Source organism: Malaclemys terrapin, chromosome 7, assembly GCF_027887155.1.
Source record: "Malaclemys terrapin pileata isolate rMalTer1 chromosome 7, rMalTer1.hap1, whole genome shotgun sequence".
NCBI classification, from domain to species: Eukaryota; Metazoa; Chordata; order Testudines; family Emydidae; genus Malaclemys; species Malaclemys terrapin.
This window is the reverse complement of record NC_071511.1, coordinates 98,582,729-98,610,291: the sequence shown is the minus strand read 5'-3', so window position 1 is coordinate 98,610,291 and position 27,563 is coordinate 98,582,729. Positions and strand designations below refer to the sequence as shown.

Below are 27,563 nucleotides of genomic sequence, written 5' to 3'. Positions count from 1 at the left end.
GCTGCCTGGATCTGGCACCCCAAAACCCATCCCGCACCCCCAGGGCCGGCTCCAGGCACCAGCTGAGCAAGCTGGTGCTTGGGGCGGCAGATTGTTCGAGGTGGCATTCAGCCCAATCCTAGGGTGGCCGCTTTTTTTTTTCCCCCGTTCCGGCCGCCCTGTAGGAGGCGGCGGCGCAGAGAACCAGAGCGCCCTGCAGGGCAGTCCTCTTCCTTCCCTCCCCGCCAACCAGAGCGGAGCCTTCGCGGGAGGGGCTGCGTGGCAGCGCCCCTGCTGTAGTCCTGGCTACCCCCTTCTCTCTCTCTCTCTCTCTCTCTCTCTCTCTCCCGCCTGCTCCCTTCCCCTCCCGCCCGCACAGCCGGTCCCTCTGCACCCCTACTTGGGGTGGCCAAAAAGCCAGAGCCGGCCCTGCACACCCCAGCCTCCTGCCCCGAGCCCCTTCCCGCATCCAAACTCCCTCCCTGAGCCCCCTTAGTTATCTGGAATTTTGCCTAGCTGGCAACCCCCATTCGTCCAACATGCTGGATAGCATGTCTTTTACTGTACTTAAAACAAACAAACAAAAAAACTTAATGACACACTGTATACAGGATACTCCTGTTATAAAATTGATTGTTAATTATTTTTTTAAAAATCAGTATCCCTTTTAATTTTAATGCTTCCTGCCTTTCCCAATGCTGTCCTATGTGTAGGCTGCCCTTCTTGAGTATATTTATAAGGATATATTTTCCTCCTTCTGAATCGTTCTCAAACCCACTTTCCAAATAATTAGCTAACTAAGAATTTTTGAGGTAGCTCAAGTGCATTTAAAACATCCTCTAAATTTATGTATTTTGAACCTGACCCTACATTGGATTCTGGTACTATGGATCCCTGCATGTACATTGAGTCCTTTATTGGGACTTTGATTATTTCCTTTCCTCTTACCCTTTGTATGTTGCTTCTGGGCTTTGGCCCAGATTTTATGATTGGATACATGGAAGATCCTTCCACTCTTGCAGAGCCCTCCTGACTTCAGTGAGGCTCCAGGGTTGCCCTGCATGGATCAGATTGGAGGTTCAGGGCTTTAAAATCTAAACTCGTTGGGGGCAAGGACAACATCTAACACAATGGGGTCCTAGCCCTGTTGATGCTTCTGGGCACTGCCTCAGTTGATATAATAAGTAATAGCCCTCCACTCCAGGAAAGCATCCCTCTTCAGGACAGTACCAAAGGATGTGATTTATATCCTATGGATGACAATGGGACTTAAGCATGTACTTACAGTTAAGCACTGTTTAAGTGCTCTCCTGAATTGAGGCCAATAACTTTTAATTTCCTCGCTGTTCTGTCTTAACCCGCTCTGCATGGATTTGTTAACTAAAGAAGGACTTTTTCACATTTTTCTCAGAACATATTCAAACTTCTCTCTCTTTTTTTTAGAATTTATATCATGTAAATTTATTACCCTAATACTTTTTTTCATAGGAAAAGGGTTTATTTGATGCTTGCCCACTGAGACAGAACCACATTAATCAGATGGCTTATCATATCAAAGCACATTAAGTCAGTCTGTGCTTTTAAGATATCTAATGGAGAGAGTGTCTTACTCATCTGTTTTGCATGGTTGAGTTTTTATAAAATGATCTTACATTCTTAATGTTAAATACAGGAAAATTAGTTTCTTGAGATTTCACCTCAGTTAAAATATTTATACAACTCAAGTATTTTCTTAAACAGAGTAGGGCTGAGGGTCTGAACCAGCAAATGCTTATGCAAGTGAGGATCTTCTTCAATGAGCTTACTTAGGTAAGTAAAGCTACTTGTGCACAAGTGTTTGCAGGATTGGGCTCTAAATCTTAAAATTCCCAGAGGAGTCCTGCATCTGGCTTGCTGCCAAACATGCCTTCAATTCCTTTCCAGATAAAATGGCCCTTCTAGCTCTGTGTTCAATCTCCTTGATGATATTGCCTCTGCATTTATTGTCAGCTGTCCCAGTTAATTTCACTTTAGTGGGACCTTAGTTGAGCATTTGTTACATTTAATCTCCACGGTATTGTCACTTCAAGGTTTGGGGGAAAAAAATTCTCTTAGGTTAGTAATTTCATACCTTCGTGTTTACCTTGTGAGGAGACTAGGCAGATCCAGCCAGAGCTGCTGCTTTTGTTCTCGTCTGACATCACTCTTCTGCACTACATGAAAAGAGACGTTACATACAGTATTGTGATGTTATTACAAAGTCCTTTCTATTCCTAAAGGCCCAACTTTGTCTTGCTTTCTTGTTTTTATTCTGCAGTAATAGGGTGTCTTTACCTGCAGGTCTGGGTAATTTTATCGTCTTACTTTTTATTAGCCAGTTTGTGTCTCAACTTTAGTTTTTATTTAACTATATTACACACAAACTTAATCGGTTACATTATTCATGAGAGTGTCAATATTAAATATTTTTCAAACAAATTCAGACATAATTATTCATGTTAGAATTCATTCTTCAAAGGATGCACTTTGGTATAGCTATGATTCTCTTGTGACCTATTTTGCAGTGTTTTTATGTTTGGACTGTGTGCTGATTGACTGCCATGGAAATGTTCTCTTTGCTGCTCCAAAAGATGAAGGTAAAATAGTAATTAAAGCTATTTTTCCTCCTCGTTGTGGAAGAGAGGAAAGCAAATATGTTACTTCTTTGGTTTTGGTTTCTCTTCTCTTTTTTTAGGATGTTATGATACATTTTATCTGGCTCCTGAAATTGAAGAAGTGGATTTTGTTACTGAGAAGGTAATGTCATATGATTTGAGGCATGTCTGAGTCTCTTACATGTGAGTAGTTATTCATTTTATTTGGTGGGGGGGGAAGAGTGCTGCATACTTCTGCTGTTCAGTGAGGCTTGAGGCTGAAGGCTAAATATTTTCAAGATTCAATGAGTACATCTATCATCCATCAAATGTTTGATGTTGGTCTCATGAATAAAATGGTTGCTTCTTATGAAGCACTTCTCATTTTTCCCAAGTATTGAAGTGTGAACCCAAAAATATGTTTTCAAAAGTACTTTCATAAAGTTTGATTGCTTTTAATCCGTTTACAATGGAAATGGCACTGGAGGCTACAGGATTCTAAATTATTCATTTGATGCAGAAACAAGCACTTCAAAGCTTGGGCTTCAGCCTAGAGTCTCTATGCGAATAATCTACCAGCAGAACTGTGCTGGTATAATTATACTGCTATTGTTATACTGGTAGAACTCTGCATATGGACATTTACTCCAGAATAAGTGTCCAGGTGGGGAGTTATATCAGTACAATGACAGTAGTGTAATTATACCAGTATAGTTCTGCTGATAGGACTTCTTTACATAGAGAAATTTAAGGAACTCTTAACCCAAAGATGATGATAGTAATGAAGAGCACTATGAGTGCTACTTATTATCTTCATAATAGTTGGAAACAAGTAAGTACTGTATTTTCTGTGAGATTGGTCATCATCTTGTGTCCTTCCATCACAGTCATAAGTTCATCCAATGTTGGGCACAAGACATGGCTTGATCTGTAGCCCTGGTGAGATCTTTGATGGTGTGCAGCTCCTCTAGGAGCCAGCAGATGAATAGATGTTCCATGGTTTATTTTTCTCTTCAGTCACATGTTTTCTGGGTTATTGGAATAGCCTCACTTCCCCATATTGACTTTTGACCCACCAATTCTTGTTCAGAGGTTGTGATAAACAAAGTGGGGAGATGGCTCCCTTTGATGGACACCCAGCCAGCCAGTTAGCTGTAAAATCCCTCTTGGTAGCTGTTCTTTACTTGCTTTACCTGTAAAGGGTTAAAAAGTCCCCAACGTAAAGGGGGGGAAAAAGGGGGCACCTGATCAAAAGAGCCAATGGGAAAACAGAACTTTTTAAAATGGGGAAGGAGTCTGTTGTTCTCTGGGCTGGAGAGACAGAGCAGCCATGCTATAGGCAGCTTTAAGTCAGGTATGATCATAAATCATCAGATCATGCCTAGAGCTACTTATCTGAACTCCAAATGTGTAAGTAGATCAGAATGTTTAGCTAGACGCAATCAGGTTTATGTCTGTTTATTTTTTAAGGCTTGTGGATTTCCTCTGTGCTAACCCCTGATGCTTTTTGTTTGCTTGTAACCTTTAAGCTGAACCCCCCAAGAAAGCTGTTTTGGGTGCTAAAATTTGTAATTGTTTCTTTTAAGATCTAGCAAAAAGCCTGAGTTCCAAATGTATTTCTTCCCTTTTTGTTTTTAATAAAATGTACTGTTTTTAAGAACAGGATTGGATTTTTGGTGTCCTAAAAGGTTTGTGCATGTTGTTTGATTAGCTGATAACCACAGCTAATTTCCTTTTTCTTTCTCATCTCTTCCACCGGAGGGGAAGGATGGGGCGGTGAAAGGGCATGAAGGTACCCCACAGGGAGAAATTCCCAAGTGCTCCTTCCTGGGTTCAAAGTGGGTTTTTTGCATTTGGGTGGTGGCAGCATTTACCAAGCCAAGGTCGGAGAAAAGCTGTAACCTTGGGAGTTTAATACGAGTCTGGAGTGGCACGTATTAATTTTTAGAATCCTTGCAGGCCTCTACCCTTAAATTCTGCTCTCGGAGTGACAGAGTGGGAATTCAGCCTTGACAGAGGCAATTTAAACATCTCCAAGTCGACCAATCCTTTCCCGCACCCGTGGGAAGGCGTTTAGCAAGATTGATGTGCATTTTGACATCCTTCATGAGTATTTTGAGCCCTGTACAGTACACTACCTTTCCAGTCATGTAGCTGTCAGTGATTTTGTTTTATAAGCAGTTCTGTTACAGCTAGGAAGTTTTTTCCGTGACTTCAAGTGGATAACTGCTGCAGAGTGGCCCTACAGCAGAAGTCCAGTATCTTCAGCCTGTGTCAATTGTACCATTTTGATTGTTACCACTCTCCTAATATCTGATGGAGTGATTCTGGCAAGCACATAAAGGCTGTTCATGTTTGTTGGTTTTAGACTTCTGTGATGTAGTGGCAGCTTGTGACACTCTATACCTCAGGGGAACACCCTACATCCCCATGTTTATACTTGTAAAATGATTGTGTGGTATCCACTGGAAAGTTTGTCATGTCAGGTGTCTTTGGAAGGCTCTTAGTGTTGGGTTGGTTCCCCATTTTTAATTTCTAAGCTTCCTGTGTAAGTTGTTCTAGATCAGTGGTTCCTAAACGGGGGTTCATGAAATGTTACAGGGGGTTCTCGGGGGGGCGGGGGGGAATCCCTAATGGCGGACAGAGCTGTCCCTAAGGACCCCAGGCAGCATGGGGCCAGCAGCCCGGCGCCCCTGGACTTCCAAGAGCTAAGCAGATCAAAGCAAGCATATCTATCACACTGAGGAGATTTAAACTTCAAGACTCCTTATAAGAAATGGAAAAGGAGGTGGATATTTTTTGCTGTTTTTAAAATTAAATAGGCAGCTAGTATTGTTTTTAAAATTATTATAAGGAACAATTTAAGCTTTGTTGTAACGTGCATTGTTTGCCAGGACTGCTCAAGACCTGAATGCTTGTGTAGGAGGAACTCTTTGAGTTGTCTTCTTAAATACTTTCATGCTGTTTCACATCTGATACTCCTTGATGAAACATAGGAGCCTTGTCTTATAACAGGCTTATTCAAAATAATACAAGCTCCGAAGAGTGTTGCTGTTTTAATAATGTAATAAAAATAGTGTAATGATAAATAATATTAATAAATAGTGTCTAATAATCATGTCATAAAAACAACTTTTATATTTCCAAGATTACTGCTTTTATAACTTATACTCAGGTAAAGGAGAAAATCCCTGGAAATATTCATTTTTAGGAGGTGGTTCGTGAGACTTGACATTTTAGTGATAAGGATTCACAGGTTGTTAAAGTTTGGGAACCATTGTTCTAGGTGCTAACTTTGCATTTTGTCTTTTCCTCTATGTGTGCCTTAAAAGAGAGAGTGTGGTCTAGCATTATTCCAAGATAGACAAGATTCTAGCAATGGGCAAGGGATACCCAATTCCAGATGATGATAACTTCTCCATTGGCCTCACGATTGCAAAGATGGAAAACTCACTTGCTTTTTGGCTGGGTTAGCATGCAATTGGTTCTTGTTGTGATAAACTGAGAGCCTGGACAGCACCAATATTAACATAGCTTCAATCTGGGCCAGATCCTTGGCCTGGGCAGCAACGCATAGGTCCTTGGCATAGATAAAACTTCTTGTGCTGAGATGGATTGGTTGATCGTTCATGTAGATGCTGAAAAGTATTGGCGAGAGTATGCTCCCTTGTGGTATGGCATTTTTTTGTTGCCACCGTTGGCTCCACTTCCCAAATAGTTTGACATAAAAATGTTGTTTTTAGTACAGATTGTATCAGTCATGAGGTGATGATCTTTCATCATGTTGTATATTTTAGTGAGGAGCCTACAGTGATTCACTGTGTCATATGCTGCTGATAGGTCAACAACAGTGGTGTTGGAACTATTTTTATAGTGGGGGTGCTCAAAGTCATTGAACAAAATTGTAAACCTGTATATCACAGAAACCACTTCAAGTCAGGGGGTGTTACCACACTCTCAGCACCCCTAGCTCCAACACGGCCCTGTTACCATACCATTTTCAAAGCCATCTTTAATATATTGAGTGATGTTCAGCACTTGATTGGTGCATGACTTGCCTGGGTGGAATTCAGTTTCCTCTGGGATTAGATGCTTTTCAGCAAGTCATGATAGATGGTTTACAATTAGATGCTTGTATGGTTTGTAGAAATGACATAGTAGTGATACAGGCCTGAAGTTCTTCAGCTCATTGCATACTTTCAGGAGTGCCACAATACATGCTTGTCACCAGATCTTGGGTACTTAATATGAGGCTGAGCATGTGCTAAACAACTTGATTAACTAGTTCGTTGCTGCTGGTCTGAAGTGTTTGGTTCTATACAGATGTCACCTAGATTGGTGGCTTTACCATTCTTGAGGGTGTTAATTCTGGAGATTAATTCAGTCATGTGCCCTAAAATGATAATTATAATTGTATTATCACCTTGTCTTCTTGCCATTCAAACCACATCTTGGGTTGTTTGGTAACCTGTAATTCTCTAGGAGTTGGTGTGTGACCTGGTCTGCAATAACATTGTAGTGCTGCTCTGCTTCCTTTGATCATTAGTTATTCATACTTTCTTGCTGCTTTGGGTCATGTTCACACTCTATGAGATTCTGCCATGACTTCTGCTTTTCATCCTTTAGTATAGAGTTCTTTGCTAGCTGTGATGGTATCCTCAGCAAATGGGTCCGCTTCAAACTTCTGTTTGTATTTTGCATACCGATCCAATAACTCAGATGTTAATCCTGGCACATCATTTGTAATGCAGTCTTGTGGAATATGTTTCCTTGAGACAGTATGCACCACACTGACAAACTGATCATAATTTTCTGGTATTGGGTCTATCTTTCTTATAGTGGCATTGAGGTCGTTGGTGAAGCCCTTCCATTCAGCTTTCTTAAAGTTAAAGCTGTGCTGGAATGGTACTGAGTTAGGTGTTATGGCTGCATTGATCTGGATGGCGATAGGCTGGTGATGCGAATGTGGAACCAGACCCATATTAAGTTTGTTACACAAACCAGCTATGTTGTTGCGTGACAAATACCAGATTAGGGAGGTAGCCCCATTTCCATTAGCTGCTGTTGAAAGAACTGGAAGGCATGGGGTCATGAATTAAATTCAAGTTGAGCGCATCTGCCCACAGTTCAACTAATTCACCATTTTTATCAGTTACACTGTAGCCCTATTTGATTCTGTGACTGTTAATCACTGATGATCACCCATGTTTTGTCATGTTTGAGGATATGTGGGCTAGCAACCATGAATTGTTTGCATGGCAGTTTGTAACCAGACATGATGGAAATGCCACCACTGTCTGCAGTCAGGGCTTCAATGTCATTGGTGAGACAGGTAAATAAGTAGCACTGTGGTATTCTTCTGTGAGGTAAGTAAGTAAATGGGGGTAGATGTAAGAAACAGACTACACATAAGAAGTCAGTGGCAAGAAACTCAAGTGTTCATAGGCCACTCCCAGTCCCATGCACTTATCAGTTTATGACCTATTGTTTTAAAGTGCAGGTCTACTCTGAAAAGTGATTGTAAAAATTGCACAGTGGATTTGTTTTATTGTTTTCAATAATATCTGTAATCCATGGGCTCAGATAACAAGTAAGATGTGCGTTTCTAACTGTTATACTGCACACTCTTACCTGGCTCTGAGAATCAAAATTACTTCCTTCCATATTATACATCAACAGTAATAAAAGGTGATGCAGTTCAAATTATGCTTTCATTGACACCTGTGCAAACCCATTGCCTTCAATTCTGATGTGCAAGGTGGCATAGAATCTGCAATTCAGACTGTTTTGTCTCTACCATTCTAAGAGAAGTAAAATATATAATTTTATCATTAGTCAGCATATATGACTGATACCCAACAAATCTTTTCTGTGTGTATAAAAAAATGCTATGTTTACACTGGCACTTTTCGGAATAGACCCACACGCTGAGGATGAAAAATTGATGCCTCGCAATCTAAAGGAAAAACTGGTTTTCAATTCAACTTCAAGCCAATTTTGACTTGCTATGGATTTGGCTGAGTAGAAAATGGCAGTTTTAGCATAAACTGGAAATTTTAAGCATCCCAAGATCTACAATCTTCTTACTGATTTTTAGATTGTTTTATACATAGTTAATTTCAAAGTTTTAAAAATTGGAGAGAGATTAGCATGTCTAACAAACTCCAGATTGTGGTGGTGGTTTCTCAGTATTCACACAGCTATTTCACTTACAGAAATTTAGGGCTCATTATTGTTTCCCACCTTGTTTGTTGATCACAGAATACCTCTCTATAGGGACATGGAAAATGCAGCCCCTGCAATCTCAAAAGCAGAGGGGCTTTGTTTGAACTGGTGGAGGAAAAAAGGATAGTGACTCCTTTATAGGTCGTCCCTTTCCTCAGGAGCTGGGGGCAGAGGGTACAGCCAGTGGTGAGGGAGGCATCACCTGAGCATGAGGGAAAACCAGAGGGTCCTGGGCCTGTGTGGGAGGGAATATAAACTCTGTCCCTCCAGCCTGAGCCCTCTTTTATGAGTGATATGGAGGATGTCTATCAGCTTTGGTATGTGTATGTAATATAACAGATGCTTATCACCTTGATATCAGTTTTCAGAGTAGCAGCCGTGTTAGTCTGTATCCGCAAAACGAACAGGAGTACTTGTGGCACCTTAGAGACTAACAAATTTATTAGAGCATAAGCTTTCGTGGACTACAGCCCACTTCTTCGGATGCATAATGATACCAGTGTATCTGTGTTCCTAGCCTTATTGTAAAGGTAGCTTCTTGACATGTTCCCTTGAGGATACTGATTTTATCCCATTCAGTACATTTCCTTATTTCAGCAGCTAGCTTAAAAAATATATATATCTAAAAGGATAATGCTTGCTTCATCCATGAATACTTGGCATAACTCTGTGTTTTTGTAAATAATATATACTACTTTTGTAACTTGCTTCTTTTTTTAGACCATTTCCAGGATTTCCAAGAACTTCTGCTCTAGAGAGAAGGCTTGTTGTTTTCCTTTCGATCCGGTATCCCTGAATCTTAAGGATGTTGATTTTTCTCTGTGCTTATAGCTAAGTCATCCTGGAAGCAGATAAACTCTCTATTAGAACAGTTCAGGACAAAATGGAAACATTTTCCCACTTCCCTGAGATGCCAGGAAATGTTGACTCTAACTACAAAACTTAGGTCGTGGCCAGATAGAACTTACCTAGCTTGTACATGTTGTGTATTTAACAGTTGTGACCAGGGCTGGTGCTACCATTTAGGCAAACTAGGCGGTTGCCTAGGGCGCCAAGATTTGTGGGCGCCAAAAAGCGGTGCCCCCAATTTTTTTTTACATTGTTCCTACGCCCCCTCCCCGAGCGCGCGGTCGCTGCTCCACTTCTCCCGCCTCCCAGGCTTGTAGCGCTAATCAGCTGTTTGGCGCCGCAAGCCTGGAGGGGAGGAGAATTAGAGCGGGGGCGGTGTACTCGGGGAGGAGGCGGAGCAGAGGTGAGCTGGGGTGGGGAGCTGCTCCACGGCTCCCCCGGGGGAGGAGCTGCCGCGGGGGAGGCACCTCAGGGCGGGGGGGGGAAGCTGCTGCGGGAGGGGCACCTCAGGGCGGGGGGAGGGCGGGGAGCTGCTGCAGGGCTGGGGGGGGTGCAAGGTGCCAAACTTCCTTGCACTGGCACTGGCGCTGGTTGTGACTACAGTTTGAGAATGTGGGAAATTCAATGCCCGTCAAAGTAATTGTGCTAGTCAGTGTCCAGTGAAAAAACCTCTGAAAGTCTGTCCTGGGTTGAATGGTCGTTTTAGTAAATACGTGAACTCTTAGGGTGAAATCCTGGTCCTGTTGACATCCATGGCAAAATATTAATGGCTAGGTTAAGGTATAAAATTCTGCTGCTTTAGTATTGTCAAAGTTCCAACAACACTGGCAAGGTAGGTATATTCTGCTAAGTGAGTAGAATTTGGCTGTCTGTTTTTAACATACTTTAACCAAAAATGGAAATCATTTAAAGTCTTTTTAAGGTTCCTCACTGTGGCAACTCAAGTGGTCTAACTGCAGTTAGCACAATTCCTAGAACAAATTTTCAGTACTTAGTTTTTCTAATTAAATCTGTCATCTCTCTAAAGGTAGGATTCCTAATGGGAGGCTGTAATAGTTTCTGACAATTAGCTTGCTGAATTATAGCAGCCTGTTCTTAAGTAAGTTGCTACTGGCAGTGTTTTGGGGCAGGATCCCAAAGCCTGCAATTAATTTAGAATTATTTTTATATGAAAGACCTGCTACAAAATAATGAGAACATGTTGGTTTTTTTTCCCCCTGAATCCTCTTGCATATATTAAGAGGAAAGTAAAGAAACTAATGAGTGTTGACCCTGGCTTGGAAAACCAGCTGCTAGTTTTATGCATAAAAGCTACTTCCTGCAATATGCTGGGATGTACAACAGAATATTTGAGGGTAGGATGCAGTCAGTTCTTTGGAAGTTCATGTTTCTTTACGGCTGTCCTTGCCCCTACATTATATATTTGCTTTTTCAACAGGTCTGTATTTACTGTGTTGCTGCAATTTTGTGGACAGCAGCCAAATACAATTATCCACCTGATCACAAACTAGTGTTGCCAAGGAAACTAAAGACTCTTCTTCTGGATATGGCAAAAAGAAACTCCGAAGAAAGGCCTTCTATAACTGATGCAATTAAGGTGACTTGATGAAGCAGTTTTATAATATTAGGTGTTCAGTCATAGCTAGAAACCTATTTAATAATGAATTTGAATATCAAAATATTAATTAATTTTTGGTTATGGCCTGAGAGCTCACTAAATAGTAACCAATCACTTTTCTGGTTTTGTGCTTTAATGGTGCCCTTTAGAGTTAATGGGTGTGTTTTAATCAATGTTGAAGTTATCAACCAGAGAGTTGGAACAAGTTAATAAGACTTCCTGAATTGGATTTAAAAAAATTTGAATACTTTATCTTGACAGTGCTCCTCTATTAAATATCTTAATTGAGTGGAAATTTTGTCTTAATTCAAAATGTTTAATACTTTTAGATATGCAGTAGTTATCTACTTGAACAAAGTATAAACAGCAAAAAGATTCTGGCATTTTTGAGTAAATCTGCCTTCAAGGTAAGAGTAATTTTTTTTCAATGTATTACATTTTTTCCAATTATCTCCGTACAATGTGTTCCAGTAAGATTTTTTTATGCTGGCTGTGTAATTCTTTTGTTCTTTCAATTTTGTAAATTCTTGTAAATGATTAGGTGGTTACTCCTGTGGGGACATCATTAATATAAAAGTATTTAGGTATTGCTGAGAGTGAATATTTTTCATTCCTTGTAGGAATATGAAATAGATATGAAAATTGTATTCTGTTTTTAAAAAGCTTTGCTGATTTCTAATGGCTGCTTGTAGCTATATATTCTAGCAGCTACATTTAAGTTCACTGTATGTGAATAATTGACTTCCAGATTCTCTAAGTCTTCAAAGCAATGTTGTTAAAATCAGTTCTAAATAGAGCACAGCTTGCTGAGAAGTTGGGTATTCTAATTTAAGGCTAGAACACTGGAGGAGTCTAATGTAGAATCCCTAAAACCCAGTTTAGGAGAGAGCAATTTTTTATGCTTTTGTTGTAGCTGTTGCAATGGAGCAATGAGTTTGTGTGAAGAACAAATATTTTGAGCCAGTGAAATGTGTGTCAAACTTCAGCAAGAATTATATAAAGCTAAGAATTCAAGGAAAAGAGAGAATGGTGAATGGGATAGCTCAGTGGTTTGAGCATTGGCCTGCTAAACACAGGGCTGTGAGCTCAATCCTTGAGGGGGCCACTTAGGGATCTGGGGCAAAATCAGTACTTGGTCCTGCTAGTGAAGGCAGGGGGCTGGATTTGATGACCTTTCGGGGTCCCTTCCAGTTCTATGAGATAGGTATATCTCAAATATAAAGTTTCTCTTCTCTTTTTGGGTGCCTCTCTGCAGACTTAAGTTCTCCTCTCTTCCCATGCATACCAGTACAAGAAACATTTGATTTGAGTACTAAAAATATTGGAATTGCAAAATAGTTTTAAAGCACCTAAAAATGGCCTAGGATCTCCATGTCATACATGTTGTAACTGTGCTCACTCTCATGGTAACCCACTGTTAAATAGAGAAATCTGGTTACTATATTCCTATAAATATCTCTGTGAATGAAAACTCACTATTCTAATGATTGTTTTGTTTCAGATATTTACATGGTAAGGATTTGTAAACCTCTTAGTATTTCCTAAAACCACAAAACAAACACATACACCACTCCCTGCAAAATATCTAGTTAGGACCTCAAAATATGGTGATCTACATCAGTCTTCATCTTCAGAATTGTATCTTAGTGAAAGAATAGTAGTTCTCTGTAGTTCTGTGTTTGATTATCCAGCTTTAGATCAATTTAACTTACAGCGTTATTTTTGCTTTCTATTTAACTCAAATATTCTGAAGTGCCCTCTTAAATATAGATTTTTAACATAAAAAGATAATGAAATGTAATCATTAAAATATTGCTCAAATGAATGTTGTAACAAAAAAGCTTATGTTAAAAATATTAAATAATATATTTGCTATTTGCATATAAATATACCAATTAACAGATTGCAATTTTCAGTCATCCCATAGCTATTATCAGGAGTGCTAGCATTTTGTACCTAATAATTTTTCTCTGCAAGACTTGACATAGCTCTAAAGCTGCTTCTTATTACTGCAAAGAACTGTAATGTAACAAAATTGCTTAACCATTGCTAAAGGTCCTACCCACTTTAAGATATCTGCAGCCTTCCAAGTCATGCAGGATATGGAAGACTGTAAACCTGCCCCTGTATTCTCCTTCGGTGATCCAACAAGGGCATCCACACTCAGCCTTCTAGCTCCCCAGCTGTCACTTCTTGGGCAGAGACATGCATCTTTCTCCCTCCTGACCAGGATATTTCCACGCTCCACAGTTCCTGCCTAAACTGCGAATTCCCCAGTAGAGCCAACTGCCTCTGCAGGCCTGCTCTGTTTTTCTCCTCAGAGGCTATAAAACAGCTTAATTACCCACATTATGTTTCCATACAGTTCTTTCCAAGCAAGTACATTTATTCTTAGAGTACAATCATTACAAAGAAAACATATTAAGAAACAATAAAAGAACCTATACGAATGCTAATAAGTTTATCAGAGATTACCCCCACCATCACCACAAGGGTTCTGGTCAGTGTCAGTCCTTCCAATCCTTCGCTAAGGACTGGGGTCTCCCCTGTGAAGGAAGAGCCTGTCTGTTTGCTGGATAAGAATGAAGGCCCTGAATCAGATCAAACTCAGATTATTTATCCAAGAGTCCTTTCTTTGTCTTCTGGTCTCTAGAGAATCCAATTTGAACCAGTATATGCAAGTCTGTCCAGGTGATGGTGCCTCTCTGGGAGGTATTACAACCTGAGTGAATTTGCCTAATCACTCCCCACAGTTCTAGTTCCTGGAGGGCTGTGGTCCTTCCCCTCCTCCCATCCCCCCCAGAATTACATACAGTTCCTGGCCTACAATGATACATTTAGTACAGAACACATTAACTAGGATATTGTAGCAAATTTCCATATCTGTTATACTGTACCATGCAATAGCCCTGGCCACCAGGCAATTTTTTAAGACAAAGCAGAATCTGTCCCATTGTTTCTGGCTAGCACTGAGCATGTATGTGCCCGATACACTTACCTTGTGTGCAAATTAAAGAAAAATCATTTTAAACCTAAGCCCCATCTAATAGAATACTCCAATAACCTAATCTTTGTAGCAGTGGTGTCTCAGGCAATGCCTGGCTTCCATGGCCCAGAAAAGTAAAGACTTAGAATATCCTAAAATTCCTAAATCCTAATAGCCTGCCTCCATAAGCTACTGCCATCATTGCCCAGAAATTCAAAGGGCTGTTGACTTTTCAGACTTTCCTCCTTTATTTCACTTATACTCATCCTTTCAGGGAACAGAAAACAATACTAACATGACTGTCACAGGGCATGAGTGTGGAATACTGACAATCAATAGAGTTTTCAAACAATCCGTAGTCTTAAATTTGTTTAGATAAAGTGCTCAGTTTGTATGAGCTTGGTACAAATAGTTTTACCAATCACAGGAGTTCTGCAGCCCCTCCACCTTTACCCCTCAACCCCCACACAGTTGGGTCCTCCTTTGGAGATTACAGGTATGCAGAGCAATGAAACACTGTATTAAAGATAATTTTAGTAATAACTTGCTGAGGACTGTTGAAGTAAAGTACTTGCATTATTTGTTCAAACTATGGAACTCACTTTTTACTCTTAGGCTTTCAATGAAGAAATAAACTATTCTCAAGATAATGTTCCTTTGGAGTTTAAAAATAAAAGAAACAAAATGGATGCTTCAGAGTCTAGTGTGGGTAAGTAATCCAGTTGTTATGTGGTTATTCCTTTGTTCCAGTGTCAGAATTTGTTATCGCATGAGACTTGCCAAGTAAAGTGCAACACAACTGTGGAAAAAATATCATAATCTTTTATTTAAACAGATTATTTACTTTGTCTTTGTATTTTCTGGGTATTGCTTACCTTTGACCTAATCCTGTTTGTCTTTCCAGGATTTGTGCCTATAACTAGTGAAAGTAAGCTGATAGCAGTTAAAGGACCAGTGCCTTGTCAGACTTCTTTAAATAATGAGACATGTACATTGCCTGTTGCATTCACCTCTTCTGCAACTCACTTTAAGCCTATTATACTGCAGCAAAACACAGAGCTAACAAAGTATGTATGTCCTAATACAGCATAAGTTAAAATTGAAACTTCACACTTAAATTTAACATAGGCATCCATACAAAATGCTTTGCTTTTTTTCAGAGGGACACATGCATCCACTCCTGAGCAACTTGATAGATATATACAAAAAGAAATGCATATGGATGGTAACAACAAATCAGAATTTGTAGATGATATTGGAAACCATGCTGCTGAAGAAGTTGTAGCTGCACCGGAGATACCCAAGCATGATTTAGACATACAAAACCATTCATCCCAAATACCTTCAAATGAGCAAAATCCAAGCAATATGGTTGCATCCACAGTTGAATTGCCATCGCCATCTGATTCCTTATGCAATTTACAAGAAAAGAACACTTTATCTGCAATTTTTTCAAGCTCCTCCGCTTGTTCTACACCACAGAGGCCGCCTCTTATAAATAACTCCCTTCTCAAACAGGACCCAGAGACAAGAGTGTTAACACTTGTACCAATACAGCTAGCTGTATCAGAGCAAATACCAAATAAACCTCTTGAGTCAAAAATTGCTTATGATTGCTATAATCATTTGCCTGTACTCCTTTCAAGTACAATAGCAAATTATAACACTGATATAAATTTACAAAATAATTCCTTCCTTGGCCAACTACAGAATTATGAGCCCACTATGGTACAGACCAGACATGATCAAATGAAAGCCAAAATCTTTAATTTATCATTGCCTTCAACTAATCAAATTATTCAGACCAGCTATCTAGAAAACAAAGAATGTAATACTGAAGTAGGCAGTAGTTCACCTTTACCAGGACCCACATCGCATTCATCAGTGAATCAAAATGCATCTTCTCCCTTCAGTGTAGAAATTTTATCCCAGCAGCATGAGACAAATGACACTTTATTACAGAAAGCAGTGCATCTTATACAAGAAGAGTTTGCATTTGATGGCTATCTGGAGTATGGAGTTGAAGTTCTTGCTATGGGTATGTATACATTTATCTTTATATATAAATATATTATTACATACAAAAAACAATCCTAAATAATCATATTTTATTTTTTTAACAAGGTAACTATATTTTCACCTTAAAGGATCTTAAGTTTGACACTTTCTGTGATGCAGTCTCTGAGAAGTTTTGTGACCTTTATTGGGATGGAAAATTACTGGAGAATCTTTACAAGGTACTAAGAGGGAAAACGACTCCACAAATAGGGTAAGTGCATATTTCCATTCCTCGTGCTTGAGGTCTCCTTTAGTGCTGTTTCTGCGTCCAAAGTGCACCAGCTTGCCTCATAGTCTATAGCTAAAAGTGGGAAAGAATACATCCTCTGTCCATTTGTACTTTTACTTGCTTCTTTCCCTTTGCATTATATAATCTTCTCCCATTTTATAAAACTCTTCATGGCTCTCCCCACATCAGACACATCAATCATCTGTCTGAACAGGGGGAGCTCTTAACTTCCCTTCCAGCTTTACATTTTTATGACTCTGTAAATGCTCTGATGCATAGTGGTAGACTTAAGCAAATCCTTGAAGTTAAGCATGTGCTTAAGTGTTTTGCTGAAATGTTTCTAACTTAAACTCTCCTTCATCTCTGCTCTTACATAGCTGCAGAATTTCTCTATAATGCATTGTCACCTAAATACTTTTCCCTGTTTGCATAAATTGACTTGAATTAGGGTTACCATATTTCAACAATCAAAAAAGAGGATGGGAGGAGCCCCGCCCCTGTCCTGCCCTAGCCCCGCCCCTGCCCCTTCCACTCCCTCCCACTTCCCGCCCCCTCAGAATCCCCAACCCTCCCCCCACTCCTTGTCCCCTGACTACCCCCTCCTGAGACCCCTGCCCCTAACTGCCCCCCAGGACTCCACCCCCTACCTAAGCCTCCCTGCTCATTGTCCCCTGACTGCCCCCTCCTGAGACCTTCCCCACATCCTAACTGGCCCCCTAGGACCCTACCCCCTACCTGTCCCCTGACTGCCCCAACCCTTATCCACACCCCCACCCCCTGACAGCCCGCCCCCAGAACTCCTGACCCATCTAAACCCCTCTGCTCCCTGTCCCCTGACTGCTCCCTCCTGGGACCCCTGCTCCTAACTGCCCTCCAGAACCCCACCCCCTACCTAAGCCTCCCTGTGCCTTGTCCCATAACTGCCCCCTCCTGAGACCCCCCCTACCTGTACTCTGACTGCCCAAAACCTTACACCCCCAACCCCCATACGCCCCCCCCCGAACTCCTGACCCATCCAACCCTCCCCCTGCTCCCTGTCTCTTGACTGCCCCCTCCAGAACCTCCCTGCCGCTTCTCTGACCCCCTGGCCCCCTTACCGTGCCGCTCAGAACAGAGTGCTGCAGAGCTGCGCGCTCGGCAGCAGGGGGAGGGGAGCAGGGTCGGAGCTCCAGACTGCCGGAGGCCCGAGGCGAACGGCCGGCCGGCGATCTGCGAATGCAGGGACGGAGAGGAGGGAGGGAGAGAGAGGAGGGGAGTGGTCTCAAGTTGCAGGGGAGAAGAGGGGGAAGTGGAGGAGGGGCTCTGGCTGCCGGAGCCCCGTGCGAGTGGCAGGATCCGGCCGGCTGCCCTGTAAGCCGCGCACGCTCTGCATGGGGGGGGAAATCTGGACATTTACAAATTCCCCCCGGAGGCTATTTTTAACTCAAAAAAGCTGGACATGTCCGGCAGAATCCGGACGAATGGTAACCCTAACCTGAATGGTCTGTGGAGTACTCAGTGTTTCTGTTTGAAAGATGCTGTACAGTCAAAATTCAATTATATTGTTCCTACAGTGCAACTTGTGCATTTTAGTTTAGTTGTGCACATTTTAATGTGTAAGCTCAAACTTTCATTAAGTACAGGGAGAAAAATCGCCTGGCTTCTCCTTCTTGTTTTAGGCACAAGAAATCAATGCAACATGGTTTAGGTTCCTCTGCACAACCTTCTGTAGTTTACAGGAGACTGTAAACTGAGAAAACACAATATTGATATATTTCATGTAGTATTTCATCTCTGATATTATCTGTCTTAAACAATTAAACCATTCGTGTTTGTTGCAGCTTGTAAAAGAGACATGTTTGTTTAAAAAAAAAATCTATATTGAGGATCACTGCAGGCAGCATTTAATGCATTCACATCAATAATGTTTTTCCCTTGTGGTAGGGTTTTGGGTTTTTTGTGTTCCATGCCTATGGATTGGACATTTGATCAGGAAGTTTACATACCTTTATAGCTGGACTCTAGAACCTTGCATCCTTGAAAGACTTTAGTTCTGAAAGGCCTTGGCTCAGAGAGAGAGAGGATTTGAAGGCATCCAGAGTTGAGGTCTATAAGACATGCGGGTCTGATTGTCTGCTTGGGCTAGGATTTTCAAAGGCATCTAAGGTAGCTATGCACCCAGAAACCATTGAAAATCAGTAGGAATTGCATTCCAAATTCCCATGGTGCTTTGAAAATCCCAGCCTTGAATGTTGTGGAGGCAGCATACTGATCCATTGTGAGTGGATTCTTGAGGTATCTGAATCAGTCGTCCTCAGCATGAAGTGATGAGTGATGTGTAAGGCTTTGAAAGAGGAAGGAAAACAGAACAAGCATCATCCCCTTCACCCAATAGAAAAAGATAAACTCAAATTTTGGATCTCAGTGAAGAACTGTCTACAACCTCTTCCTAAGATACTGCATTTCCAATAAAAGACCTTCAGCTGCAGAGCATGGCAATTCCGAATTAATGGTTTAGGCACTCCTGTGAGTAGTGATACCTTTTCCAATACATTTTAGCAGATTTCATAATTGAAATGTATGGTAAGATCCTCCCTTGTGGATAGGGTGATGACATGTCCTAGCTTACTGGAATTTTTCCTATTTCGTATAACCATTCTGATATCCTAGTTTTCAATATATTCCTCAGATGATCTCATTTCTGTGCCTCCTATAACTGCTAGGCAGCTGGTCCAACCATTCATTGGCCATGCCTTAGCAGTTCAACAGGTAGCAAAATAGAAATTCTCTCCTAGCTGAATTGCTGAAAGGCATGCAGATGATCCCACCAATGTATTAAGTTGCTGTAGAAGACAAACTGGAGCGGGGAAGAGAGTGGGGAGGCAGACGAATAGAGGAAGGCAGGAGGGCAGATAAAAGTGGGCCTGCCAAGTCTGTCTTTCAAACCTTGTTGGGCGAGACAGAAAGGTGCAGTTTGGAAAAGGAGAGTGAGTACTAGTGGTACAGTGAGAAAAAGAAACAGTAAGCAAAAGAATAACCCTGATAGAGTATAGAGAATACGCATAGAAGACAGAAGAAAAATATAGTAAGAACTGAAGGGGTGTGTGTTGGAGGTTAAAATGAATAAAAACAGCCACACCTACAGGGTATAAGGTAGAAAATACACTGGAGGATGGGAAGCAGAATGTGTGGTTTGTTTTTTGTTTAGTTTTAACAATACCATGTTTAATTCATCTCAGAATCATGGTTATCCTAAATAGGAATGGCTTGGAGTCAGACTGCTGCCCAAAGCATGACACTATGATGCTGATTGAATCCTGCGTGGAGGACTGCATTGAGACAGTTTGCCATTTAGTGTAGTACTTTGTTTAAACACAATCTGATGTTCTTGGGATTCTGTTAACCATTGTGCAGCACAATTGGTACTAAGATAATTACTGCACCTTACCCAATGTATTTTAATGTCCGTAAAGCCTTTGAAGATTTTCTTTATAAAATAAAACCTAAAAAATACATAGATATATTTCATGCAGTAGATAAATGTGACAAAGTTCTGGCACACACAATGGTTTGATCTGTAAGATCTCATTTTTATTTTTAAGCTTTTCCTGCCATCAATATTTAAGAATATGAAATGTTAATTGTTCCTTGTCCCATTTTATTTTCAGCGTAACTGAAACAGATGGATCAAAAGGTGGCAGCATGTTCCACAGTTTGAAGACATCTGACAGTTTTTTGGTCAGCAGCAAACTGACAAAGGGTGAGAGAAGAACTTATGTTATTAGGTGTTTGTGTGAGTTGGGACCCCACCAAGGGCGACAGCCTGTAGGGATTGGTGTTTATAGAGTGCCTGCAGGACAACACTTGCCTCTGAACTTGTGACAAAGCAAACTACAAAGTATCTGAAAATGTGTTACTATATGGTGACACCCTGCAAGGCTCTTGTCTACAATATCTAGCCTACATCACACCAAATGTCATTTAGCGGGTTACCAAATTTAATTTCATTACTTACTGAAGCATGTTATGAATGTTGAAAAACTCTTGAAGTCCCAATTACTATACGTGTTTATATGCTTGTTTTTTTAATAGGTGTTCTAGTGGTGTGCTTTGATGGGGGAGAGAATCTGTTACTATGAATTAGAACAGTTTCACTGAATCAGTTCAACTGTGTGTCAAGTTTAGTTCCAGGGAGAGCTGAGAGCCTTAGTAAATGCTTGTAATTCCTTACGGGCTAGTGCAGCCATTGAGGGTTAACTGATAGGTGAACTAACGCTGATTCTTCTCTAAAGTCTCTGATCCTGTTATTGCCTTGTCTGCTCAGCATGGCCTATCAAAATTAAACGTGTTGTACTGAATAGTAAAATAAGTGGCCTAGCAAGGAACCTTTCAGTTTAAAAACACAAAACAAAAAAAACAACCTTTTTACAAGAAATGTAGGGTTTTTTGTGCATAATTTATAACCAGCACTACCTAATATGTCAGACTTAAAATGACCATTTTTTACACTTTGGGTAAAGGGCCACATTGATGAAAATACCAGTTAGAAAGCAAATGTGTAAATTAGAGAGGAGCTACAGATGTTGATGATTACATACACTGTGTGTGTATCACGTGCCTTCTTCTGTGGTCTGACCCACAGAGGGTCCATGGACTATGGAGCACCATTTAAAGTATGTTTGGGGGCATAGATTTGCCCCACACCTGACCCTCCTCTTCCCCTTCTCAGGTGTCCCCATCAGGAGCCTGACCCCAGTCCCCAATTCCATGAGTTCCTATACCCAGTGGCTCCAGATTTGAGTTCGTGGCATTGTGACTTGGCACCCAGGACCACAATGGCAGGTCTGAGTGGCACTGCGACACCCCTTCCCCCCACCATGACAGAGGGGCGGGTGTGCTAAATTTGAGTCAGTGGTGTTGTGACCTGGCATATGGGGTTGCAGCACCACTCAGGATTGGCCCAGCCAAAATATGGTCAAGCTGTGACCTGGGTGCACCAGAGCCTATGGGTCTATTACTAATGTCAGCTAAGAGAGGTGTCCTCAACTCAGGTGGTTATGGAACTGTTTTCTGGAGTCAGACATCCATTTCTGCAGGTCAGGTGACTGTCTTCAGCACATGGATTCACTGAATTGACTTTTGAGAGAATGTTGGCCTGCTGCAGAAGCCAGAACCTCACTCCCACAAACTCCATTTTTCATGGTCTCAAGTTGGGAAACCTCCCAGATTTCAGTACTCCTAAATGTCTGTTCTTCCAAACACGGTGTGCAACTGCACACTGGGATTGCAAAGCACCCACAAACTAATCCATTTCCAAACTGTAGTGATTTTCCTGCTTGGCCAAAGGTTGGTTGGGTATGATTAACAGAGTGTTTTAAACTCTGCTGTCAGTCATCTTTAATGACAAGGATTAAAGTATAAGTTCACACTTGCATGGTGTCATAAACACGTTAACATTCATTCTGAGCCAGTATGAAAGATGTACGCTGGGCCACGTTTTCATACAGTGCCATTTGGCTCTAAAGCTGGCATATTTGGGCTTTGGAGGATTATTCGGGCATATGTGGGCCCAGGAGACCCTCTGGTGGGCATAATGTTGACATAAAGGCTCTTATCCCACGTCTCTTCTATGCTGCCCTGTAGTAGGGAAGAGGAGTGTGACCAATCATTGACTGTCATTTCAGTCTCTTGGGGCTGTTAACAGCTGTTGTAAGATAGAAAAGGTCCAACACAGTTTAGGGGATTGGTCCTGTGTCCAACATCAGTAAGACCAGCTGAGTGCTAAAGTAAGTTTGCTGCCCCAAAATCCCCTTTGTCAACTTGCTCTGTGTGCAGTTTGGCTCTAGCTGAGAACTTGGCCTGCTATGTATGGCCTCTGTGTCCTTTGTAAAGAGCTTTGAGACGTGTAGATTAAAAAGCATTATATAAAAGCTAAGCACTTATTTACTAATGGGTGCATATGTTTATGACCCACATTTATTTTTGTGTGCAGCCTCTATCCCACCCAGCCTATGTATTTTAGAGCTGCTGTACATGTTCAGCGTGCATCTTTATTGCATTTTACAGAAACTCTTGAAGTGTGGTTTAATAGTTTGACAATATTTTTGACCTTGGGCATTTAAAAGTGTAGTTACATAATGTTAGTCTTATGCCCTTTAAACTTACGGGTCACCTGTTTTTTGTCACTCTATTTGCCAGCAAAGTGCTAGTACCCTTGGATTACTAAGATATCTGGTCGTGGTTGCCATGACAACTGACAGTGCCACAGTTACAGGGCATAGGTGGCTTGACAACTGCTTTTCATATGCCTGGCATTTAAATCTAAAAAAATAAACCGAAATTTAGATATGCTCCTATGTATGACTGTTTGTTTCTTTGTTCTCTTTAAAAGGGAAAGAGAAACAGGTGGCCTCTGACACCAAGGCAATGCCCACTACAGATGTATCATTGGCTGAAATGGACTTGGATGAGCTTCCACTAGATAATTTTGAAAAAGAATTGAGGCTGCAGAAGGTTATATTAAGAACAGAAAAGGGTGGAAGTTGTTTACAAAGTAATGATTGTCTCAGTCCTGACTTCGTAGAAGAGAATAGAGAACAAGAAGAGGAAACTTCTGAAAATAATTACCCTGTCTCCCCCAGCTCAACGGACTTTCAAAGTTGTAGTCCTGGTTGGAGCAGTGCATTCTACGGGGGTGAATGCTTTAGTTCAGACGTTTACAATTATATGAAAAAACTTGGAAAGCAGGAAGTAAATGAGTCACAAAATATAGATTCGAAAAGAGTGGTAAGTACTTTGATTTATGAAAATTCAAGATGTATTGTAATGCTTATTGATAAAGATGGGATATTTAACAATAAAAACCAGGAGGTGATGGTCCTCTTTTTCCTCAATGTTAAATTAACATACAATCCTTTATCCTGCTTACAGCAGGTCTGAATTGGGCCTAAGTGTCTTGAGTCATTAATGTCCAATCATTGGTAGACCCTGGATCTCCGTTTGGTTATACAAGAATCTATTGTTCTCTTTGAAACAAGGAAAAATAAATTGTAAAGGTTTATAGGTCTCAGGTATAAGTTGTAGTATAGTGTGGCTCTCCACCCTTGCCATATGATTTTATGAACACAATGAAATTGCATCGGCCCATTGAAGTCTTTGCCTCTTGTTGATTCTTAAATCGTAATCCAAAATGCTGCATTATTATATAAATGGTATAATAGCTTGGTCGTTTAAAGGGAGTTGTACTGGAGGGAGGGGAGGATGATGTACATACATAAATTAATGCCACACTGAAAGCTCTGACCCTCAAAGCAGGGATGCCTTTAATATGGAATGGGTTACGGGGTCTTTGTGTTAACACAGGCTTCCCTAAATGGCTTGCGACCTAGTTTTACGAGTAGCATCCCTGACACCTAGGGATTCAGGGCTTGTCTTCACTGAAAAGTTAACTCAAGTTTTAACTTGAGTTTTTGTCCTTAACCCAAGTTACTTCCATATCAAAGGATATTTATTCAAGTGTCATGGTGCTTTTAACTCGAGTTGGCTGGCCCCTCTGAGGTATAGGATAACCCTCGAGTTAACATAACTTATCACCTGCTGACACAACCATTCTGTAGTCTGGATGCAAACTAACTCTGCTTGAATCCTGTTGCTCCTTCATTGCTTTCCCACAATGCCTTCCTGTGCCAATCCTGCTGCTCCTTCATTGCTTTCCCATGATGCCTTCCTGTGCCCAGAAAGGACCAGACTAGCTCTCCTACACACAATTCACTTGGAAAGAATTCACAGAGAAACTTTACTTATTGCAGCACAAAACCATGGGATATGCCCCCAGAAGTCTTGCGACACACAGGCGTGATTGAGGTACCATTGTGGATAGAGCAGCTTAAGTGTTATTTTGCTGTGTGTCCGCTCTCGCTTGAGAGGAGTAATTCAAATATAGACAATTGTAGTAAACTCATCAGTGAAGACATACTCTGTGGTCTGAAAATGGGTCTACCTGTCTAGAAAGTGCTATTAATCTTACTGTCTGATTTATCTGTGTTCTGTCCACCGTGAACAATCTATTGGGTCTGTCAATATATTTCTAAATAAATATAATGAAATGCAACTAAGTAATCAGAAATAACAGATGTAGACCCTTTTGCTTCCAAGTAATTAGTTGAAATACCACTTGATCCACTCTCATTGATGGTTTGGTGTATGTGAAACAAATAATAATCTCATTCCAGTTCATTGCAATTGACACCTTTGTTTGCAGTCTCGGCAGGAGGGTTAAGGATTGGATGAGTATGCAGGTTCAGTTGTCCTCCTTACCCCTCATGTCAGGGTGCAGGTACATTAGTGAAGCAGCATGAGAAACTTGACCTATGATTGTTGTGTGTCGAAAAAGAGAACAGACTTCTTCAAGGCTGTCAATCTAGCAATTTGGGCATATAATTCTATAGGGGCATAGAATTATATATGGTCAGTTAAATACTGCTTGGGCATATCAGGTACAAAAAGAAGAAAAGGATTACATAATCTCCATTGCTCAAAGGGCTACTTCCTGACTGCAAAATTGTAAGGAATTTTCTTGAGTATCTCCAGTGATTATTTTTTTTCCCCACCCCTACCCTACTCCGACATCCACTTTTTTTTTTTTTCTGGGATTTTATAGATTATTAAGTGATTTAGTTTGATCCAAAAAGATATGATCTCTGCTCTTCGGAGGTGGTTTTATTATTAATAAAAAATATTTTTATTATTTTTATTATTATTATTATTGTATATAACTTGCTGGAGTACAATATAAATGAAGCAAGATTTAAAGTAATTTTGAGTGTGTCCCTTTTGATTTTACTTGGAAAATTAGTGTATGTTGCTGCTGTTTGCACTACCTGCATAACTGGTAGACTTACACAAACGCCTTCTAACTTGCATTTTCCTTATAATGTATGTGGTAACATTTATCATGAGTTAGAAAAGAATATGGGAGGAAGAAGTTAGTTTTGTGGGGAATCCTTACAGAGAGTGATACTTTGGTGTCTAAGACATTCTTTTTTTAACTCTGTTATACTCCATGTATCTTGTTAAAAGTATAACAAACATCATGTACCGAGTGTAGGTACAGTTTAAAGTTGAGCAAATGCTTCGGAAATGCGCATGCTGATCTCACTGAGGATCTGTGCATTATATTGGTACTTATATTAATTTTAAGTGGCTTCAAAAGTCTTTGTGGACAGAAATGAGCCTGATTGTGATCTTGCTCTGTTGACTCAGTGGAGTTGCATGGATGTCCAGCTGGTTCAAATGAGACATGCATTGGGAACTATTATATGTTTGGGCCATGTCTACACTACCAACTTTGCTTGACGGAAGTTACATTGGCATAAAGTTTGTATATTGCTTGTGCACATGCATGCTCAGTGGCTTGCATCAGCACTTTGTGTATTCACCACGTGTGCTTGTATCAATCCAAAGTGCAGTGTCCCATGGGTAGGTATCTCTGTGTGCCAGGCGCCACCCTCTGTCACAATGAGTTTGGGGGGAGTTTTACAATGTGTACAGGGTAGAAATGAGCTGCGCAGGGAACTCTGGGAGCTGAGTGTCAAGTTCCCATCAAGCAACTTTCTCTATCCCATAATGCCATCCCTATCCCATAATTTTCTCACCTTTTTAAAAATCCCCCAAACCACATGGCTTTTCTACACTAACTTTGTAGTGTAGACTAGATCTAAATGTATAAGCAGGGGTAAGATAATGAATTACAGATAATAGAAACACTCAGTATGTTACAATGAAAGTCCTGTATAATATCTAAAGTCAATTTGTAAATAATTTAAAAAAAAATTAACTCAATGTGGACTTTTCCAAATAAGGAATAATGTAACGTGATGTGTTGTGATAGATACGGGGTCAAATTGAGTTCTAGTGTACGTTCTATTCATTTCTTGTACAATATAAATACCCTTTGAATGCACTGCAAAAGAAAAATCCATTTTCTAAGTAATGCATATATAGTTTAAGACAATACATCCTGCCAGGTAATATTTATGTACAGAAGATCTCTAATATGTTTTTAAAAGTATAGAATCTTAAGTTAATTATTAAAAAGACTCCATTTGAATCTTTGCTGTCTTGCTATTTTTTCTATTTTTTAAATGTTCTGTTATTAATACACAACAGGATATTGGATTAAAGCCTTGAGCAGCTTTCAGTCTAGTGCCTTTTTTCCCCTTAATGCCATGCTGTAGTGTGCCAGCAGAATGATTGATTGTTGCTGTTGCATTGACTTTCTGTAAAGCCTGGCGTCTTCCAAAGGTTGCAAAATAAGGACCTAAAAAGTTGGCTCTAAATATAAAATTATTAATTTCAATCTTTAAAATTTGCTACAGTATAGAGAAGGCTCTTTCCTAAAATGCTGACTTTCCATGTACGCCGTGAGAAACATCAATGTCAGAAAATTAACCATTAGAGCCCTTGTAGATAAAGTTTCTGAAACTGCTACAGAGTTTGTTTTATATATGTAAAATATTAAATTAGACTTCCTCTGTTTCTTTTTACATTTTTGTGAGTTATATCAGTACTCTGGAGTGTGTGATACTTAGCCCTGAATCAGTCAATTGCAAATGTGTAAAGCTATCCAACACTTGCATCTCCCATCCTTTACCTTTTATTAACAGACAGGAGAAAGATAATGTAACAAAAGCAATTGTGTAACAACATAGCATATTTTAATTTCAGTATCAGCTACTGACAAAGGAGCCAATCTTCCCTATTGTAGTCAGTGTGGATTTTGCTGTTGACTTAAAATCCAGAGGTTTGTGCCCTGCTTCTTAACAGTCTGCCCTATTAGGAGCAGGATTGGGGTTAAATTCTTCATTTTAATGTTATCTACAGTACCATTTTATTTCAACACAGCAAAAAACTTTATTTGTATCATCTGAAAATTTTAGGCCCAGATCCTTTGGTTTAAACATTGGTGTAAATTACACATGGAGGACATGTTGTTTAGGCAATAGGTGTAAGTGGGGGAAACATAGTGCA

General features: G+C 40.4%; 1 protein-coding gene across 4 annotated transcripts in view; it reads left to right on the top strand.

The window, feature by feature from the left end:
- Window positions 1-27,563, top strand: part of KNDC1 (kinase non-catalytic C-lobe domain containing 1) — a 116,411-nt gene that overhangs the window by 50,330 nt on the left and 38,518 nt on the right. For all 4 annotated transcript variants that reach the window (XM_054033478.1, XM_054033476.1, XM_054033477.1 and 1 more), the window contains 10 exons: window positions 2,523-2,594; window positions 2,693-2,754; window positions 11,104-11,262; window positions 11,613-11,690; window positions 14,885-14,978; window positions 15,174-15,336; window positions 15,430-16,307; window positions 16,394-16,538; window positions 20,204-20,295; window positions 22,927-23,321. In XM_054033478.1, the coding sequence (XP_053889453.1) occupies window positions 2,523-2,594; window positions 2,693-2,754; window positions 11,104-11,262; window positions 11,613-11,690; window positions 14,885-14,978; window positions 15,174-15,336; window positions 15,430-16,307; window positions 16,394-16,538; window positions 20,204-20,295; window positions 22,927-23,321 (2,138 nt within the window). The remainder of the gene's footprint in view (window positions 1-2,522; window positions 2,595-2,692; window positions 2,755-11,103; window positions 11,263-11,612; window positions 11,691-14,884; window positions 14,979-15,173; window positions 15,337-15,429; window positions 16,308-16,393; window positions 16,539-20,203; window positions 20,296-22,926; window positions 23,322-27,563) is intronic.